At 35.9% G+C, this 14,609-nt stretch overlaps 2 protein-coding genes across 3 annotated transcripts in view; one reads left to right on the top strand and one right to left on the bottom strand.

Moving 5' to 3' along the window:
* The window catches only part of prdm6 (PR domain containing 6), a 128,704-nt gene that overhangs the window by 44,553 nt on the left and 69,542 nt on the right, over positions 1–14,609 (top strand). The gene's annotated exons all lie outside the window — the stretch shown is intronic.
* Positions 2,388–7,885, bottom strand: LOC145432349 (uncharacterized). The gene has a single exon (XM_080309112.1). It carries the CDS (start codon positions 7,704–7,706, stop codon positions 2,856–2,858), a length of 4,851 nt encoding a protein of 1,616 aa, XP_080165238.1. The 5' UTR covers positions 7,707–7,885; the 3' UTR covers positions 2,388–2,855.

A 14,609-nucleotide genomic window follows, 5' to 3' on the forward strand; every position in this document is an offset into this window, starting at 1 on the left:
CGCCTCTCCGACACCACCTTGAGGGAGTCCAGCTCCATCCCCACAACATTGCTGGCCTTACGGATTAGTTTATTGAGTCTGGCATCTGCGACCCTCCACTGTATCAAAGTATAAGAAAAAATCCTGATATTTAAAATTATGTCAGTTTGTCCATTTAATTTTGAGCCTCTGAAAATGGGGGACTATATTTAAAAACAACAACAACAACAACAACAGAAAAACCCTGCTGTAATTCACAAACTGCAGATGCAATACTTTTAGTTAAACTCCTCAAATTAAAGCTGAAAGTCTGCATTTCAATCACATTTTCAGAATCATCAGAATCATCAGAGTCCTTTATTAATCCCTAAGGAAATGATGTGGGTTACAGTTGCTCCAAGACAGTAACAGTATCAGACTAAACTAATTAAATAATACAATATGTTAATAGTTTACAAATTTAAGAAATTGCACTAATATATTCAAATTGCTCAATTATAAATATCAAGAATATTGACGAAGAATTTTACAGATGTGAGACTATTACAGTGGTGAATATATATGGTTGACATTTGACTCTAACCTGTGAACTTTGTCATTTGCTATCTTACTGTAGCGCGTGTGCAAAAAGGGTGTAAATATTACAGTGTTTACAGTGTATTAGATGGAGGAGTTGTACAGGGAGATGTCCATGGACAGAATTTCCTGTGTCGTTCAGTGGTGCTTTTTGGTAATCTCATTTTGACTGTTTATACATAAAAATAGAAATGTTACACCTTATTCATCTGTTATACCTGCTTTTTGATCATAAAATCCCCAAAGCTCAAAATTTTTTTGCTAAATAAGTCTCCAATATTTGATAGATGATTCAAAACAAACTTTCCCTTTCGCTTCTTCTCAGTCAGGCGCACTTACCTGGTGAGAACTAGTGTGCTATATTTCATTTCATACAGTTTTTCCAACTTCTTATAAGCGAAATAGAGTTTTTATTATTTATTCAGTAAGGAAGCTTAAATGTTATTTCAGTTGTTGTTCTGTCTGCTAATCAGCTTTTGGTTTTAGTAGGGGTGTATACATATATCAGCACATCTCTTTTTGTCCATCCATCCATCCATCCATTCGCTACCGCTTATCCTTTTCAGGGTCACGAGGGGTGCTGGAGCCTATCCCAGCTGTCATAGGGCGAGAGGCGGGGTACACCCTGGACAGGTCGCCAGTCTGTCGCAGGGCCAACACACAGGGACAGACAACCATTCATACTCACATTCACTCGCACATTCACACCTAGTGGCAATTTGGATTATCCAATTAACCTATCCCCACAAACTGCATGTCTTTGGATGGTGGGAGGAAGCCGGAGTACCCGGAGGGAACCCACGCAGACATGGGGAGAACATGCAAACTCCACACAGAAAGACCCCGGCCTGATGGTGGAATTGAACTCAGGACCTTCTTGCTGTGCGGCAACAGTGCTAACCACCGTGCCACCGTGCTGCCCATCTCTCTTTTTGTGTCATGTGTAAATCAGTCATTCCATGTTAGTTCATCAAATGTCAACCTGACCATCATTGATTTCCCTGAAAAAATTTGAGAAGAAACATGGTCTGAGGGACCAGACAAAGAGCGATTCAGAAGACCCCTATGAGCAGAACACCAAGGGAACAGTTCACCCTGATAGGGTTACCGGGGCACCGCCCTGGAGCCAGGCCTTGGGAGGCAGCGCGAGGGCGAGCGTCTGGTGGCTGGGCCTTAGTCCATGGGGCCTGGCCGGGCACAGCCCAAAAAGGGACATATGGGCCCTGTTAGAGCCAATCTATCGAGAAATATTTTTGATACCTCTTCAGTTATTATGTTACATGTTTGATTTTGTATAATATGCTGTTAGAGAATATATGCTGCGTGTTTAATTTGTGTCAGGTAAGAAAACATTACAACGCATGTGTTTTAGCAGGTTAGAATGAGCCAGGATGCCAATGGAAATGTGCGCTGTAGCAGCAAATAGTTTTTTGACCGTGACATCGTTTGTTTGTATGTACGAGTCAGAAATAAATCTGGACAACTCACATTAAGAAGTGGAAGGATTATTTTTTCAAAGCTTGGAACAGAAATTCGCCTCTACAGGCCCATCTTCCTGCAGGCCCATCACCCACAGGAGGCACCGTAGGGGTCGGGTGCATTGTGTGCTGGGCGGCGGCAGGAGCGGAGACCCTGGCGGACTGATCCCTGGCTACGAAGACTGTCAATTGGGACTTCCTAATATGCAATTATGCAAAATCTCTTTTTAAAAAGACTAAAAAAAAGTATTTAATGGGATGAAGGTAGCTTTAGTGTTAGATTTTTGTCTAAAGTTGTTTTGTTTAGGACCCCTGGGGTTAAAATTGCATTTGGTCAGTATATGAGAACGGTTATGAGACTTACACTAAAAGTATGCTTTAATAATATCAAATCATTTTACAGCCTTTTATTTGCAAATTGACTAATGGCACATTTTAATCAACTGTCAAACAGAAAAATGAGAAATAAAACTTTGCAATCTTTGCAGTGTTGGCAAACCAACTTTTAAAAAGTTGACTCCATGCACAAATGCTTCTGTGCTCACAACACAACAATATTTTCGTCATATTCAGTATATTATATTATTTAATCATTATGCAAAAGTCTGCACTTGTAAGGAAAGACAAAACCAAACAGTGACCAAAGTACATGTAGCACATTTAAATATCTCAATCCTAAACATTTAAGTTAAAACATTTAGTCAAATAAACGCTTACTGTGAGAGAAGGGTACAGAATTAACATGTAAGTACCTGTACATACAAACTGTTTCTCACACACTGTGTACTGTTGGAATCATTTATAGCTTCCTCACAAGCTGCATCATTTCTGAAAAGCTAATGTTAAACATTGAAGTAAAAATAATAAGAAACTTATAAACGCTATACCCCCTTGCAATACATTGTGATTCGTCACAGCTTTGATTTCCTCATTGTGTATTTGCCTGTTATACTTTAGTCTGTCATTATGCTCATGACACAGGCTTTTCATTTTCACATCATGCTCTTGTTGTTGAGCTCTTAGTTTCTGATCATATTCTTGTTTTTGAGCAGTCAGTTTGTCTTGGTGCTCTTGTTTCAGAGTTGAAAGCTTGTCTTCATGCTCTTGTTGTTGAACTCTTAGTTTCTGATCATGCTCTTGTTTTAGAGCATTCAATTTGTCTTCATGCTCTTGTTGTTGAGCTCTTAGTTTCTGATCATATTCTTGTTTTTGACCATTCAGTTTGTCTTCATGCTCTTCTTGTTGAACTCTTAGTTTCTGATCATATTCTTGTTTTTGAGTATTCAATTTGTCTTCATGCTCTTGTTCTTGAGCACTTAGTTTCTGATCATGCTCTTCTTGTTGAACTCTTAGTTTCTGATCATATTCTTGTTTTTGAGTATTCAATTTGTCTTCATGCTCTTGTTGTTGAACTCTTAGTTTCTGATCATGCTCTTGTTTTTGAGTATTCAATTTGTCTTGGTGTTCTTGCTTCAGAGTTGAAAGCCTGTCTTCATGCTCTTGTTTTTGAGCACTTAGTTTCTGATCATGCTCTTGTTTTTGAGCATTCAATTTGTCTTCATGCTCTTGTTGTTGAGCTCTTAGTTTCTGATCATATTCTTGTTTTTGAGTATTCAATTTGTCTTCATGCTCCTGTTGTTGAGCTCTTAGTTTCTGATCATATTCTTGTTTTTGAGTATTTAATTTGTCTTCATGCTCCTGTTGTTGAGCTCCTAGTTTCTGATCATATTCTTGTTTTTGAGTATTCAATTTGTCTTCATGCTCTTGTTTTTGAGCTCCTAGTTTCTGATCATATTCTTGTTTTTGAGTATTCAATTTGTCTTGGTGCTCTTGCTTCAGAGTTGAAAGCCTGTCTTCATGCTCTTGTTGTTGAGCTCTTAGTTTCTGATCATATTCTTGTTTTTGAGTATTCAATTTGTCTTCATGCTCTTGTTGTTGAGCTCCTAGTTTCTGATCATATTCTTGTTTTTGAGTATTCAATTTGTCTTGGTGCTCTTGCTTCAGAGTTGAAAGCCTGTCTTCATGCTCTTGTTTTTGAGCTCTTTGTTTCTGATCATATTCTTGTTTTTGAGTATTCAATTTGTCTTCATGCTCTTGTTTTTGAGCATTCAGTTTGTCTTCATGCTCTTGTTGTTGAGCTCTTAGTTTCTGATCATATTCTTGTTTTTGAGTATTCAATTTGTCTTCATGCTCTTGTTTTTGAGCATTCAATTTGTCTTCATGCTCTTGTTTTTGAGCATACAATTTGTCTTCATGCTCTTGTTTTTGAGCTCCTAGTTTCTGATCATATTCTTGGTTTTGAGCATTCAATTTGTCTTGGTGCTCTTGCTTCAGAGTTGAAAGTCTGTCTTCATGCTCTTGTTTTTGAACATTCAGTTTGTCTTCATGCTCCTGTTGTTGAGCTCCTAGTTTCTGATCATATTCTTGTTTTTGAGTATTCAATTTGTCTTGGTGCTCTTGCTTCAGAGTTGAAAGCCTGTCTTCATGCTCTTGTTGTTGAGCTCTTAGTTTCTGATCATATTCTTGTTTTTGAGTATTCAATTTGTCTTCATGCTCTTGTTGTTGAGCTCCTAGTTTCTGATCATATTCTTGTTTTTGAGTATTCAATTTGTCTTGGTGCTCTTGCTTCAGAGTTGAAAGCCTGTCTTCATGCTCTTGTTTTTGAGCATTCAGTTTGTCTTCATGCTCTTGCTGTTGAGCACTTAGTTTCTGATCATATTCTTGTTTTTGAGCATTCAATTTGTCTTCATGCTCTTGTTGTTGAGCTCTTAGTTTCTGATCATATTCTTGGTTTTGAGCATTCAATTTGTCTTGGTGCTCTTGCTTCAGAGTTGAAAGCCTGTCTTCATGCTCTTGTTGTTGAGCTCTTAGTTTCTGATCATATTCTTGTTTTTGAGTATTCAATTTGTCTTGGTGCTCTTGTTGTTGAGCTCCTAGTTTCTGATCATATTCTTGTTTTTGAGTATTCAATTTGTCTTGGTGCTCTTGTTTTTGAGCATTCAATTTGTCTTCATGCTCTTGTTTTTGAGCATTCAATTTGTCTTCATGCTCTTGTTGTTGAGCTCCTAGTTTCTGATCATATTCTTGTTTTTGAGTATTCAATTTGTCTTGGTGCTCTTGCTTCAGAGTTGAAAGTCTGTCTTCATGCTCTTGTTTTTGAACATTCAGTTTGTCTTCATGCTCTTGTTGTTGAGCTCTTTGTTTCTGATCATATTCTTGTTTTTGAGCATTCAATTTGTCTTGGTGCTCTTGTTGTTGAGCTCCTAGTTTCTGATCATATTCTTGTTTTTGAGTATTCAATTTGTCTTGGTGCTCTTGCTTCAGAGTTGAAAGTCTGTCTTCATGCTCTTGTTTTTGAACATTCAGTTTGTCTTCATGCTCTTGTTGTTGAGCTCTTTGTTTCTGATCATATTCTTGTTTTTGAGTATTCAATTTGTCTTGGTGCTCTTGCTTCAGAGTTGAAAGTCTGTCTTCATGCTCTTGTTTTTGAACATTCAGTTTGTCTTCATGCTCTTGTTGTTGAGCTCCTAGTTTCTGATCATATTCTTGTTTTTGAGCATTCAATTTGTCTTGGTGCTCTTGTTGTTGAGCTCCTAGTTTCTGATCATATTCTTGTTTTTGAGTATTCAATTTGTCTTGGTGCTCTTGCTTCAGAGTTGAAAGTCTGTCTTCATGCTCTTGTTTTTGAGCATTCAATTTGTCTTCATGCTCTTGTTCTTGAGCACTTAGTTTCTGATCATATTCTTGTTTTTGAGCATTCAATTTGTCTTCATGCTCTTGTTTTTGAGCATTCAATTTGTCTTCATGCTCTTGTTGTTGAGCTCCTAGTTTCTGATCATATTCTTGTTTTTGAGTATTCAATTTGTCTTGGTGCTCTTGCTTCAGAGTTGAAAGTCTGTCTTCATGCTCTTGTTTTTGAGCATTCAATTTGTCTTCATGCTCTTGTTCTTGAGCACTTAGTTTCTGATCATATTCTTGTTTTTGAGTATCCAGTTTGTCTTCATAGTCCTCCTGTTGATCTTTAATTTGCTGTACATATTTTTTCTTCTGGTCTTGTATCCTCTCATCATTTTCTTTACTTAAATTTATTATCTTGTTGTCATATTCTTTCTTGAGATCTTGTTTTTGTGAAGCCATTTTGTTTTCATACTCTTCTTTCAGATCTCTCATTTCTTTGATATGATCCTTTTTCAGATTTCTTATTTTTTTCTCATACTCCTGTTTTATATCCATCTTTTCTTTGTCATTGTTTTCCTTCAGATTCTTTATTTTGGCTTCATTTTCCATATCCTGTTTATGGATCTTTTCATCATACTCCTTTCTTAAGTTCATTATTTCATCATCCTTTTGTTGCTTCGATATTTTGTTAATATAATCTTGGGCAGCTTGTGATATTCTGTTGCCATGATCTTGCAGTAGGTTATTAATTAACATCGCTATTTTTGAACTTATGCTCAAAAATCCGGTGCTATCTTCGTGATCATCCTTTAGCTGCTTTATTTTGTCTTCATACTGCTTTATCAGGTCCTGTACTGTATGTTCATATTTTTGGTTTAGATTTATTACTTCACACTCTTTCTTCAAATTGTTGATCTCTTTAAAGTGTTCTTCCTTTATATTAGCCATTTTCTTGTCATTCTCCTGTGTAATATCTGCAATGCATTTATCATGCCTTTGCTTCAGATCGAGGATGGTTGATTCACAATCTTGTTTTAGAGTCTTTATTTCCTCATCCTGCTCTTGCTTTAGATGTGCTACTGTTTCAATTGTTCCCTGCAGCAGCTGTATTATGTCCTCTAAGTGATTTACAGTCAGATAAAATATTTTGTGCTCATACACTTGTTTCAGAGTCATTATTTCTTTACTATGGTCTTCTGTGAGATTCTTTATTTTTTCACTGTGCTCATTTTTATTATACATTAGTTCTTCCTTATGTTTATTTTTGAGATCTTCTATATATTCACTGTGCTCATGTTTCAGATCTGCAATCTGCTTTGAATGCTTTTTATTGAGGTCTTCTATTTTGTCACACTCTGTCGATTTCATGCTTTCTTGATCTTCTTCCTTAGTTTTCACCAATTCTTTCCGTTTTAATGCATAATCACTGAGTGAGAGATTGTCATACTTTAGGTAGCCTTTCTGTAGCTCTGCTTGCTGCTTATCGTCCTGTTCTCTTTTAATTTCATTGTCTATTTCTAGCGCTTCATATTTCATGTATTTGTCTTTTTCCGGCCATTCTTCATTTTTCTTTGTTTCACCATCCAGGTTTGTTATTTTTCTAGAGCTTTCTTCCATCTGTATGTTTCTTTCTTCTTGGGAAAGCACAGTTTGCAGGCAGTAATCACTTGCTGTTGTCATGTTATCAGTGAGCATAGTTTCTATCTTTTCCATCAGCTCTTGACGTCTTTTATTATTAAATAGATCATTTCTATCAAGTTTGATCTCATGTTGCCTTTGATTGCAGTCTTGAATTAATTTATGCATAGGGGAATTCAAATTTAGCTTATTTTGCTTTTGTGTCATGATCACCATTGAGTGGTGCAAACCATCATGACCAAACAAGGTTAGAATTGCCTTTAGTGCCAGCCGTTTCTCTTCAGTGAAATTGGAAGGTTTCACTATCAGTAGTATCACAGTTGGTCCAGGTGTGCAAAGACTCATCAGACTGTCCATTTCTTTTGTCACTGATAAGAATTGAAGATCAAAAATATCTGGGGTTTTCACTACTGTTAGTAATGTTCCTTTCCATTCTCCATGTGCGTGCACACACTTCTTGTCTTTAAACAGTAATGAATGTTGAAAAGCTTTGTTGCATATAATCAAGTTGCCTAGTACTGTCTCGTCCCAGTCAGTATCTCCAAGTAGCACGATGTTCAGCTCAGAGCCTGCAAAAAAAAAAGCCAACCCCAAAATATTACTGAAGAATATTACTGTATCAGAGGTTATTCATTTAGCTCTCTGGATGCAGGTTAGGGCCTTTCATAGTTCTTGAATGACAAATGAATGAAAAGTCTGATTAAAAAGCACATTTCAAATTAAGATTATGTTATTTACTGCTCTTTTTAAAGTGGCTAAAACTAAGTAATAGTTTCGGGGCTTAATTTTAAAGCTTTTAATTGAATTTTCTTGGTTTACCTATAACGATTTTCAAAAATATCCCTGTATGCATAGGTGTATTTTATTGTTCATCACCATTACAGCAAGATAACATCTTTAATAATACAAGCAATAATCCTTTATAATACTTAGTTTCTTCATCTTCTTGCTGTGATTAGAAATACTGTGAGATGTGAGCCAGCAAAGCCTTTTAGTTATGGAAATAGTGCATAAGACAGGATTTCAGCATATACGATTCATGTATACTTACCTGACATTATTGGTCTTCCATTACAGCAGACAGTAGCGGCCATAAGCGATATTCTGGATATATATATATATATATATATATATATATATATATATGTATATGTATTCTGTGAATCCTGTGTATCTGGTCACCAGACCTGAATAACCATAAACAATTTTAATTAATTATGTAGCTAATACTTTGTACAGTCTCCACTGTAAAAAAATATCAGTCTATGTACTTATGAGTTAAATTACTGAAGCTTTGAAGGCAAAGTGAATATTGTTCATTCACACACTACTGTGTCCATCCACAGTGAGCCTGGGACTGTGGAAAATCATGTTTCATACATGAAATTGTAAGTATTAAATAACTGACATCAATGAAAGTGTTACATTTAAGTTTTAAACAGTCTCTGAAGTTTTAACCTAACTGTCATTTCTAACAGAAATGACATATGCTTAAAAAACAGAATAGATTATGTTTTCAGTCACACAATAACATCTTGTGTGTTGAACCACAGTGAGTCTGGGACCACACCTATGTCAACAGGACAGTTTTGTTTGTTTTACAAACTGAAAATATAAATGACATTATTCACATCAGATTGTAAGTATTAAATAACTGACATATCACTGACAACAGTACAGTGCAATATTTAATTTTTAAACAGTCTTTGAAGTTTTAACTCATTTGTAAAAGAGAAATGAAAGCTAGGTGGTTAAGATGTGCGTGGTAAGGAGTAGCATGTGACTGTGGCAGTGGCATTTTCTGCATTTACTTGCACTTTCAATTTATCTTTATATATGCTTTTTATATGCGTATTACCTTTACATATGCTTGTATATGCCTATTAAAATTTCAGATTTGTCACCAAAAAAGATTTCACTCATTATCAGTTAGATAGCATATTTATCATTGTTAAACAGTGAAGTTCATTTGCAGAAACAAGAATGAAACGATAATTTTTTTATTGGAGTAGATAAGAAAACTTCTGGCTGAGAAAATCAAGTTCCATATACTAAACATTTTAATGAAATAGACCAATCACAATTGATATTCTTAGATAACCAACTGACCAAAAAAAAGCAATCATTTGTAAGACTGAGTTCTCTAAACACACTGATCCCCCCAAATTAGAAATATGTATATTCCTTTTCCAGTTAGCACGTTTGATCTAAACATTTTACTATAACATAGTTATACATGCATTTATAGTATTTCTTGCTGAGATTTATTGGGTTTTTTCATCTTGAGGAACTCACCAGGTGAAGATTGTTGTGGTAGTCCTTACAGCGCATAAGGTCAAAGAGAAAGAAAAAGATTCAGATCAGAAAAGAAAACAAGGAGTTGAAGCTCCTCCTGCACAGAGCGTTACTTTTAAAAAGCTTGTCTAAAGTGAGCTCATTTCATTGCAAAGCTTTGACTTTTTATATGAGTTCGCAATATAATATTAAAGATTTAGAGTGTATTTAGATATGTGTCAAAAACCCATTTGTTACTTATAGTTACAGAAATAAAATAACCAAACAATTCGAACCTCTCATAAAATACAAACATCTGCTAAAAGAAAACAGAATAGATTATGTTTTCAGTCACATGATAACATCTCGTGTGTTGAACCACAGTGAGTCTGGGACCACACCTATGTCAACAGGACAGTTTTGTTTGTTTTACAAACTGAAAATATAAATGACATTATTCACATCAGATTGTAAGTATTAAATAACTGACATATCACTGACAACAGTACAGTGCAATATTTAATTTTTAAACAGTCTTTGAAGTTTTAACTCATTTGTAAAAGAGAAATGAAAGCTAGGTGGTTAAGATGTGCGTGGTAAGGAGTAGCATGTGACTGTGGCAGTGGCATTTTCTGCATTTACTTGCACTTTCAATTTATCTTTATATATGCTTTTTATATGCGTATTACCTTTACATATGCTTGTATATGCCTATTAAAATTTCAGATTTGTCACCAAAAAAGATTTCACTCATTATCAGTTAGATAGCATATTTATCATTGTTAAACAGTGAAGTTCATTTGCAGAAACAAGAATGAAACGATAATTTTTTTATTGGAGTAGATAAGAAAACTTCTGGCTGAGAAAATCAAGTTCCATATACTAAACATTTTAATGAAATAGACCAATCACAATTGATATTCTTAGATAACCAACTGACCAAAAAAAAGCAATCATTTGTAAGACTGAGTTCTCTAAACACACTGATCCCCCCAAATTAGAAATATGTATATTCCTTTTCCAGTTAGCACGTTTGATCTAAACATTTTACTATAACATAGTTATACATGCATTTATAGTATTTCTTGCTGAGATTTATTGGGTTTTTTCATCTTGAGGAACTCACCAGGTGAAGATTGTTGTGGTAGTCCTTACAGCGCATAAGGTCAAAGAGAAAGAAAAAGATTCAGATCAGAAAAGAAAACAAGGAGTTGAAGCTCCTCCTGCACAGAGCGTTACTTTTAAAAAGCTTGTCTAAAGTGAGCTCATTTCATTGCAAAGCTTTGACTTTTTATATGAGTTCGCAATATAATATTAAAGATTTAGAGTGTATTTAGATATGTGTCAAAAACCCATTTGTTACTTATAGTTACAGAAATAAAATAACCAAACAATTCGAACCTCTCATAAAATACAAACATCTGCTAAAAGAAAACAGAATAGATTATGTTTTCAGTCACATGATAACATCTCGTGTGTTGAACCACAGTGAGTCTGGGACCACACCTATGTCAACAGGACAGTTTTGTTTGTTTTACAAACTGAAAATATAAATGACATTATTCACATCAGATTGTAAGTATTAAATAACTGACATATCACTGACAACAGTACAGTGCAATATTTAATTTTTAAACAGTCTTTGAAGTTTTAACTCATTTGTAAAAGAGAAATGAAAGCTAGGTGGTTAAGATGTGCGTGGTAAGGAGTAGCATGTGACTGTGGCAGTGGCATTTTCTGCATTTACTTGCACTTTCAATTTATCTTTATATATGCTTTTTATATGCGTATTACCTTTACATATGCTTGTATATGCCTATTAAAATTTCAGATTTGTCACCAAAAAAGATTTCACTCATTATCAGTTAGATAGCATATTTATCATTGTTAAACAGTGAAGTTCATTTGCAGAAACAAGAATGAAACGATAATTTTTCTATTGGAGTAGATAAGAAAACTTCTGGCTGAGAAAATCAAGTTCCATATACTAAACATTTTAATGAAATAGACCAATCACAATTGATATTCTTAGATAACCAACTGACCAAAAAAAAGCAATCATTTGTAAGACTGAGTTCTCTAAACACACTGATCCCCCCAAATTAGAAATATGTATATTCCTTTTCCAGTTAGCACGTTTGATCTAAACATTTTACTATAACATAGTTATACATGCATTTATAGTATTTCTTGCTGAGATTTATTGGGTTTTTTCATCTTGAGGAACTCACCAGGTGAAGATTGTTGTGGTAGTCCTTACAGCGCATAAGGTCAAAGAGAAAGAAAAAGATGCAGATCAGAAAAGAAAACAAGGAGTTGAAGCTCCTCCTGCACAGAGCGTTACTTTTAAAAAGCTTGTCTAAAGTGAGCTCATTTCATTGCAAAGCTTTGACTTTTTATATGAGTTCGCAATATAATATTAAAGATTTAGAGTGTATTTAGATATGTGTCAAAAACCCATTTGTTACTTATAGTTACAGAAATAAAATAACCAAACAATTCGAACCTCTCATAAAATACAAACATCTGCTAAAAGAAAACAGAATAGATTATGTTTTCAGTCACATGATAACATCTCGTGTGTTGAACCACAGTGAGTCTGGGACCACACCTATGTCAACAGGACAGTTTTGTTTGTTTTACAAACTGAAAATATAAATGACATTATTCACATCAGATTGTAAGTATTAAATAACTGACATATCACTGACAACAGTACAGTGCAATATTTAATTTTTAAACAGTCTTTGAAGTTTTAACTCATTTGTAAAAGAGAAATGAAAGCTAGGTGGTTAAGATGTGCGTGGTAAGGAGTAGCATGTGACTGTGGCAGTGGCATTTTCTGTTTTACTTGCACTTGTGGAAAAGGGGAAAAAAATAAGTTGATCAAATAGATCAAATAGATCAAAATCTGTTGCTATTTACCAGGATGATGAAAATGAAACAACATTGCATGTTTCAGCAAGACAATGACACCAAACACAGCCAAGTAAACTGTTACTTAGTTTCATAACTTAAAATTCTGTGGTCTGATTTATTTGCATGTGGGGGATTTTAGGGGTGGTTACTAACATGTGGTGAGAATTTATATGTCAATAGCATCTTTAGAAATATATTTATGAAAAAATTGGTGTTGTGTTCAATACTTATTTTACCCGATGTACATTATGGAGTGAAGCATCATGGCATAGGGGTATTGTTTGGGCTAATGTAATAACTTATTGATCAGTTTTATAATGACATTTTAAACTATACATCAAACATCTATATCAAATCATAAACACAAAATAACAAAAATATACTGACAAGAGTACAGCGCTACATTTAGGTTTTAAACTTAAACAGTCTCCATGAAAAGATGGTGGCTGAAAAGTGAAAAGTGTTATCCTTCTGCCCTGTGGCTGTTGCGGGATCCTGATTAGGGATGGGTATTGATAAGATTTTCACGATTCCGATTCCATTTTCGATTCTGTTTAACGATTCGATTCTTTATTGATTCTTTATCGATTCTCTTATCGGCAGCACGGTGGCACGGTGGTTAGCACTGTTGCCGCACAGCAAGAAGGTCCTGAGTTCAATTCCACCATCAGGCCGGGGTCTTTCTGTGTGGAGTTTGCATGTTCTCCCCGTGTTTGCGTGGGTTCCCTCCGGGTACTCCGGCTTCCTCCCACCGTCCAAAGACATGCAGCTTGTGGGGATAGGTTAATTGGATAATCCAAATTGCCACTAGGTGTGAATGTGTGAGTGAATGTGAGTGCGAATGGTTGTCTGTCTCTGTGCGTTGGCCCTGCGATAGACTGGCGACCTGTCCAGGGTGTACCCCGCCCCTCGCCCTATGACAGCTGGGATAGGATCCAGCGCCCCCCGCGACCCTGAAAAGGATAAGCGGAAGCGAATGGATGGATGGATGGATGAGAACACTAAGGTCGAGTAGCTTAGAACTTTGTTTTATATCTTCTCTTTGAACAAGATAGAAATTTAGGAGTAACATGGCCTTACAAACCCAACAGTGAGATCTCAACAGATCCACAGCCTATGGCTCTTCGATGGGGTGTCACAGGGTCCCAGGAAAAAAAAGTTGTAAATGTAAAATAATAAAATAAATATTCTTCTGTAGCAATAACAAAGTATAACATAAATTATTCTGTAGCAATTACACAAGAATATCCAGTAATGTCCCTGCCTACAATTAAACGCATTCACTTACTGAAAATCATCTACTGTGGCAAATGGGTGCAAGCCTTTTACCACAAACTTAGTCACTGCTCGGTGACATTCGTCTATCCTGGCCTGAATGGAGACGCTACCGGTAGACTGCAGCGAGAACTGCCAGCATCTGAGCCAGCGAGACTCTGTCTGTCTCTCTCATCATGGTCACCTAAATGCACAGTAATGGCAGGTTTTGTAATAAGGCAGATCGCGCTAACATAATATGCACTGTTAGTGGATTATTTACCTGCCGCATTAACGGGAGAGGACGTGCAAACGTTACCGCTGCTGCTGCGTTGAGATTCACGAGTCCGGAACAGAATTCAAAACACGACATTCATTTAAGGGCATCGCATGTTTTGTGAGCAAATGCTTTTGCATATTCGTAGTGTTTCCTCCCTTAAATGAAATATCTACTTTGCAAGTATTGCAAGTTGCTCTGTTGTCATCTGTTCTCGTAAAGTATAACCAAACTTTTGAGCATTAGACGCCATGTTTCCTGCCAGGTAAATGACGCTCCGCAACGTGGTGACGTCATTCGGGGCGACTGGAATCGATAAGGGAATCGTTTGCAAAAATGGCAAACAATTCCAAGGAATTGAAACAAAGGGAACAACAACAAGAACCGGTTTTCGATACCCATCCCTAATCCTGATTACTCCAAGTTTGTGTTACAAAGGGTGGAAGTCAAAGAGTAGGTATTGGTCTATATGTGGGGGCTTCCGGTAAACTTCAATGTTAAGGTTTCTATTCTCCTCAATGTGCACTGCACAGAAA

This window comes from Astatotilapia calliptera, chromosome 12 (assembly GCF_964374335.1).
Source record: "Astatotilapia calliptera chromosome 12, fAstCal68.1, whole genome shotgun sequence".
Taxonomy (NCBI): Eukaryota; Metazoa; Chordata; class Actinopteri; order Cichliformes; family Cichlidae; genus Astatotilapia; species Astatotilapia calliptera.

Bases quoted from the DNA above. Each gene is read 5' to 3' on its own strand.
- LOC145432349 (XM_080309112.1), bottom strand. From the start codon at position 7,706: ATGGACAGTCTGATGAGTCTTTGCACACCTGGACCAACTGTGATACTA.